Consider the following 7,620-nt stretch of genomic DNA (forward strand, 5'->3'; position numbering starts at 1 on the left):
AAACTATTGAGCAGCAATTAAACAATTAATGCTTGAGAGATACATGTGCTTCAGTGATTAAGTTTTGAGGACTCTGGAATAATCACTTTTGAAAAATTTGAGTAAACAAACAATGCCTGAATTTCATGTTTTTTTCCGCACATAATGTATAAATGTTTTATTTTGAGTTTAAAAAGTAATATTTCAATACAAATGTAAGATTTAAAATAAAAGTGAGACCTCGTATAAAAATAATTTTATTTAATACAACTATTCATAATAACTAACACTATTTTATAATAATACAACTATATACACTCAAATGAAATCAGATAAAATATACATACAATGTAATATACTCTATGTAACAATATATGAGCAACTGGCTAATTGATCAAGATTTTGAAACCACAAATTTAAAATTTTATGATGATTGAAAGACATCACCAATTAAAAACTATTCCAATTTGAAATACAGAAACAAGAAATAGTTTAAACATTTCCGACCTCTGTTTTGAAACTAGCATTTTATAGAATATAATTAATAACACAATATATTTATCAAATGTTACATTATCCTATGGGTATTTGTGCGTTTTTCAATTTTTCTTTATGCAACAAATGATATACAAAACAAAATTTAAATGAAATATTAACTTTTGTGTTGATAAAACTGGGAAATTTATTTTTAAAATATGCTAGACTACGCCAAAAACAACACTATTCGCGATCATCTTCAGAAATCTTGGTAAAAAAAGATGCCAAAAAGAGAAACCGCTAGTCAAAAGCAGCGTTTGGCAAAACCGCAAATAGGCCTAAACCGAATATTACAAATCCATCCCCACATAAATAATTTATCATTAATTTTTTTAATAATTAATAATATTAATTTGTTTAATAATTTGGTATTATTTTTTAATAACTTAAATCAATTTCCTTAGCAATTCATATTATTTTTTGACGAAAAAACATAGGTGGAAAACATCTTATACACAATGGATATTCTTACCTAATACTGACGTAAGCCATTGTCCAATATACATTTGCCCGGTATTCAAAACACTGATGTTTTTTTTTTTTCAGAGTTAAGGGCTATTGCTCGGTATAATCTACCAATACTTGTAGATAATTTTAAAAAACTCCTAAAACTTTTACTTTTTCTCTACTTAATGTTGAATATATTTAATGGCAATTCTATGCACCCTTTGTCTTTTTTAGTTATATATTATATTTTTTAGATTTTATGACTGATTTAACTTGCTTTAAAACAGACACTTCTGCTTGTCAACCTTTAAACATTGAATTAAATGTGCATTTTTTATTAACTCTTTTTTGCTTTCTTTCATGTGTATGTGCTTTTTTTTTTTATTTACCATAGCAAATAAGCTCATTTCTGTTTCCACTGGCATGGATCTAGAGATGCAAAAGTGATTCCATTCACAACAAAAATTATACGAATCCTAATCATAATAAATATGATTTGAGTATCCGTTTTTTTTTTAATCTGTCGAAATTTTGGCATCGTGGTTGTGTCCAGTTCGCGTTTCTGAAAGTTGCGACTTAGCAATCTGCAATTTTGCTCAGGAAACTTTTCATTGTAGATGGGGTGGTAGTTTTCAGCGGATATCGCCTCCATTTTTATTTCATTGGTGAGCACACAAAAAAAATTTTAATCAGTTTTTTTCACAATAAAGAATGAAGGTCAATCAGGTACTAATTCAAACATTCCAAAGTCACCTAATAGTCACCCCACCAACCCCTCATACTAAATCCGTTACTTTCTTCCTGATCATCATTGTTGTTAAACATTTTGCTGCTAACGTTTTTTCTTTTTCTGCTTTCCTTTATGAAATGAATCACTGGCTCGGCGCCGTAAACTTCTCCACCCTCCTCTTCACCGCTTTGATCCACGTACCTGAGTTTACTTTCGGTTGCTAAGGAAGATGCTTTGGATTTCTTCGTGGATGAGCTCGGTTTTCGCCTGGATCCCATCAGCCTTCTGTAATCTTCAAACCCTGGAAAATCCGACAGCAGTTCAGATGGTAAGCGTCTCTGTTTCCTGGAATGAGAATCTTCTGTTTTCTCATATTCTTCCGAGTTGTTCTCTGGCTGATCTTCTTGCTCATTGGCTCGAGCACCAATGTAGTCGTTCAGCTGAAGCATCATGAATTTGGATCCAGGGTTCCAAGACAGGAAACCTGGTTGTGTTCTTGAATTGAAGTTGTTGTCGTCTTGATAGAAATAGTCGTTTGGTGAGTCGTTGTCTCGATGTATGACTCTCTCGTCTCGTCGCTGTTCTTCAGCACTTTCTGCTAAGTCGTAAAACGGTGGTGGTCCAACTGGCATAGATGCTCTAACGTTGATGGGTAAGGATATCAGCATAGGACGAGCTGGGCCATCTCCTGAGACTGATGAAATGTAAACCACGACAAAGAAACAAGTTGAAATGAACCCCTTAAAAATAAAAAATATATAAAGGTATACGAGCTTTAGTAAATAAATTACAGTAAAAAAAAGTTTTGTTTTGAATTATTTAATTACTTCTATGAACTGATTATGTTGAATAATACATTCTTATTTTATACTGTATCATTTCTGTTATAATTTCAAAATCTATGTTTAAAAAACACGATACACCATGCTCACGAAAAAGCTAAGCGTGCATCAAGAACTGCTGACCCCTATGTACGAAATTTCTATAATTTTTACCATTTAAAATGGAAACTTATGTCGTAACTGTAGAATATAAGTTATGGCAAGATCTTGAAAATTTTAATCACATTAGGTAGTTTTTTCACACGCCAAAAAAAATTCCTGCTCATATTTTCTATTTGATTAGTTTTTTAAATAATTAAAGCTTTAAGCGATTTTTTTTCCCTTTTACTCTTGATTTTTCTTCTCTCTTTTCTATAATTTCTCTCCTGATATTTTTTCTTTTTCACCAATAAGTTTCGTACAATTTTTTGCATGTGAAACTGAAAAAAGTAATGGAAAATATCATTGCCTTTTAAAATTCCATGATTCCCTCCTAACTTTGGTTTATTTTTTGAATTTTCGCACTTCAGGAAAACAAAATGAATTTGGGGATCTTGTCTCTAAATATCATGATGAGTTCATGTTGGAAAGTGGCATCCTTTATCTAAGCAAAATTTTCGATGAAGAGAAATTTCCCGGCGGAAACAAATTCTGGTAAGTTACCGTACTGTATAGTAATGTCATTTCTGGTATTAAAAGAACGGTCTTTAAACCATTCAATCTGGCTATTTTTCCGTTTACACATTTTTTAAATTTTTATTCTGAAGTTACGGTAAAATAACCAGTAATAGTCTGTCCATCCGATTAATCATAAAGTTTATGGTAAGGAACATTTATTTACCTTTATGGTTTTGAAATTGTTTACAAGTGGTACGGTCAAAAAACTGAGAACATAAAACTATACGGTTTTGTAGCAACAATTAAATAAATTACCATTTAACCATTTTTTCCGAGAACTTTCTAACAGAGTAGCAGTAGGGTAACGATTTGTCGGAAATTCTGGTTTTCAAATTATAGTTTTTATTATCACACGTCTAGTAACAAATACAAGACTGTAAAGTAAATTTAAACGAATAAATGGTTTTAATGCCATGCTCTTATCTTATACAAATCTTATTACGTGTTATAAAAATATATTCTTTTGTTAATTTGCCAAAATCATTACCCTTTTTGATAAAAATTACAGATTTTTTTATGTTTGCTTTGAGTTAGAAACACGATCAATTTTACTATATTCTGGTAGTCTTGACGACTTTTTTTAAGGGAGAAATTGAGAATTACTCTTTTGCTTTGGTTCACCTTTAACAAAAAGTTATACGCGATTACCCTTTTATTCTCAATGATATTTATATACATAATTTTTTGAGTATTTAAACATTTCAAAAAACGTTACAAAACACAATGAACTCATCACTTTTTTTTAAAGGAAAAACTCTTCAGTGGCTTTCGAGATTGTTTCAAAGGATTAGAACAAATTTTATTGCTTTTTTTATAAGGATTTTTACTTCCGAATGCAATCACTTTTATTATCTATAATTTTTTATAAAACAAATAAAAAGTTTCAAATACAGTTTGTCAGAATTTCTTTAACTTTTGTGAATCAAGCATCACCAAAATTCATTGACTTTTATTTCGAAGAAAAATCACAAGATAATCTTTCTCTGTAACTGTAAAAATAGTTTCACTATTAAAAAAAAAACCTGTGAAATATTTCGCTTAAATCATCCTCTAAAACGCTTCTTCCGTAGAAAGTAATAAAATGATTAATAATTAATATCCGTAGTTAATAAAACATAAGGTATTTATACCATTCATTTGAAAATTTTTTCGTTTATGTGATACTGATTTACCAGAAATTCCGATTTTCAAAATTATAGTTCTCATTACCCACACATTTAATAAAAAATACAAAACTAAAAAGGTACATTTAACCGAACAATTGATTTTAATTCCATGCTGCAAGGTATCGTGATAAAATTACCAAATTTTCACAATTGTTAAATTTTATCACATAACCATATATTATAAAACCTCATATTACAAAACCATATATTATAATACCACATATTATAAAAGTATGCATTATAAAACCATATTTTATAGTTAATTTTTTCAAAATCATTACCAAAATTTTTTGCCTTTCTCGTAGAGCCAGAAACACGGTAAATTTTACCATATTCTGGTGGTGTTGACCATACTTTTTTTCACAATGCAAATATGTGGAGTAAGCTATCTTAATCTTACTAAAACAAAATAAACTTTATAATAATTAAATATAATGCCCATGGTCTTTCTATTATTGTCAAACTTTTTCGAAAAATTTTAAAACATTCAAAAACCGTTGTCTTTTACCAAGTCAATGGCTACCTTCTAATATATTTCTATTTAAACAAAAATATGGCTAAAGTTCAGGATCTAAAAATTCTAACATTTTAGACCAGAAAACTAAAATAATTCAACACCTGAAAATCATAACTTAATGTGCTTCTTTTGAAGAACTAAGAAAGAAATCAATGGGAAAAGAGAAACTGGAAACTATTTAATTGCAGGAGAAATTAGGGAAAACTTGAAAGGCGATTTTGAACTACAAACACCAAATTCATTCACTAATAATTTTGAAGGTTTCAAAAGTTTTTGCATTTTTCTTTGGCTTATTATACATTAATTCTCAACTCCTAACACATTTAATATATTGGCTAAATTTAAAGTGTGTGCATATATAATCTACTTTCACTACAAACTTCCAACCGCGCTTTTTTGACTGACTAAACTCATAATTTTAAGATTAAAGCTACCCCCATATACATAGATGTTCAAATTGCAAATTAGACAGGGGAAAAAAGAAAAAAAAGAAGAATATTTACTTTGAGAAAGTATATTTCCGTACCTGAATACCTAACCTAAAATGTCGGTTGCGCAAATTATTTAACTCATTTAAGAGTAATCCCTCAAATTATTAAAATTGTACCTGGATTTGGTTATCATATTTTACATGATAATCAGCTATGACAATCATATTATATGAAAATTGGGTGCTACAAAAAACAAAAACAACCTTTAACCTTTAAAGTTAATTGTTATTAATTCTCATCCTGTTTTGACAACCCTTTAAGTATCATAAATAGTAAAAACAATACTTAAAAAATTAATTGTTAATATTTCTCATCTAGTTTTAATAACCTATCAAGTTTATTATAAATAAATAAAAATAGCATTAAAAAATGGCTATCAATTCCATTCTATTTTAACAACCCATCGGGTATTATAAATACTAAAATAATTTTTGAAATGTCAAGTGTTATTAATTCTCATTCAGATTTGCCTACAAATCAGATACTGTTTCGAAGATAATGATCTAATTCAATATTCAAAATTCTACAAATCATATTTTGGAAACAAACAAGAAAAACAAAGGCTTAATTTTATACACTCATCTTTTTTTAAACAAACATGTACCAAATATTTTTTATCAACGTCTTAAAATAAAATAAAAATTTTATTAATAACGCGTTTTACTTCTAATTTAGCAAAAAGTATTTAATTAAAACGTATGTACCTGATTTAAAATTGTTGTGAATTATTGTCTGTGAAAATGACTGCAAGCTTTAAAAACTTTTCAGTTCAGCTTAATTTTAATAAAAACGTTTAATAAAAAATATCTTTTCTATTACCTTAAAACGTTTTACCATTAGAAATTTGTCAAGATGTATGTAGTTTCTAAAATAATTCATAAACATTGATTATGAAACATTTAAAATTAATAACTTTCAGAAATCCCTACTTCTAGATAGACTACAATAACTCTGCCTTAATTATAAGGAGCAAAAATATATTTTTTGCTAGATGAAAGACTTTTAAAAATTACTAGAAGACTTAACACATAAATTATTTTGTACTTTTAATGGTTAAAACAGTTTAAAAATGAAAGTACTTATATCTGTAAAAAAAGTAATTGCTCGCTGCCTTTAATAATAAATTTTATCCTTTCAGTAATAAGAAATTAAAGAAGGCATAAATCTTATCAATAACATAATTTTAAAGCAATCCCAGACTTCAGAGTATTTCATTTAATTTTCAAAAAACAAATTACGCGTTTTTAGTTTTTAATTTCTAATAGTAATTTAGTGAAGTGCACAAAAACTTAAAACTTACTTTTACGTAAAAATTTAAAGATTTTTGTCATGAAAAAGAAGAAAAAAGGATTGATACATGCAAATTTCAAAAAATCGATATTGATTTATTTTTCTTTTTATCTTTAATAAAAATGAAGAGTCAGCTTTAATCGTTCAAATAGCCTCAGGTAATACAATAAAATGGTAAGACGTCGTTACATATCTAGGGATTAGCAAAACAAATTGATCATTCCCATAAAAAAAATGTGTTCGATAGCGTTATAGCGTTAGACCGTTAGATAATTATAATTCAACTCAAAATTTACAAAATAACGAAGTTACTGCAAAAGACCTTGTAAAAAATTCAAATTTTAATAAATTTGATATTTTTTCATCCTTTTTTCATCACTTAGAAAAAAAATTGACCGAAGTTACTAGAATAAGGTAATATTTACCGCGTTTATAATGTTTACTGGCTCTATGGGAACACCAAAAACATCGGTAACATAATCGGTATATGACAATAAAATGTGGTTTTCCTGATATGTGGTAAATTTTTTAAATGAGGAAAAATTTGGAAATTTTATCATGAAAATTTAGAGCAAGATATAAAACTCCTTTATTCGTTCAAAATCACTTTTAACACCAAAACATCAAAAAGCTAGATATTTTTTACTGAAGCATTTTGGTGCAATTTGAACCATTATTCGAAAGCATTTATTCGGTTAAATTTGCTTTTTAGTTTCGTATCTTATACTCTGTTGTAGTAAAAACTATAATTCAAAAAACCAGAATTTCCGGTAAACCATTATATACTACTAGTAATGTATGCTTTTAGAATCTAAATAAAAAGGAAAAAATTACACTACATGGAGAAAAAAATTCTGAAAAAAAATTACCGTGCAGCTCAGTAATGACATTTCTAGAAAGAAAACCGTAATTTTGGTTAAGAAACCCAAATTATACGATATTTAAACCATTCATTTATCCGTTA

The 7,620-nt window shown here is 28.1% G+C and overlaps 1 protein-coding gene across 1 annotated transcript; it reads right to left on the reverse strand.

Moving 5' to 3' along the window:
- Positions 1-354: 354 nt before the first annotated feature.
- Positions 355-2,428, reverse strand: LOC107446694 (uncharacterized). Its single transcript, XM_016061406.4, has one exon. It carries the CDS (start codon positions 2,359-2,361, stop codon positions 1,717-1,719), a length of 645 nt encoding a protein of 214 aa, XP_015916892.4. The 5' UTR covers positions 2,362-2,428; the 3' UTR covers positions 355-1,716.
- Positions 2,429-7,620: the final 5,192 nt, after the last annotated feature.

This window comes from Parasteatoda tepidariorum, chromosome 7, assembly GCF_982258835.1.
Source record: "Parasteatoda tepidariorum strain Cologne lab strain chromosome 7, Ptep-v5.0, whole genome shotgun sequence".
Lineage (NCBI taxonomy): Eukaryota > Metazoa > Arthropoda > Arachnida > Araneae > Theridiidae > Parasteatoda > Parasteatoda tepidariorum.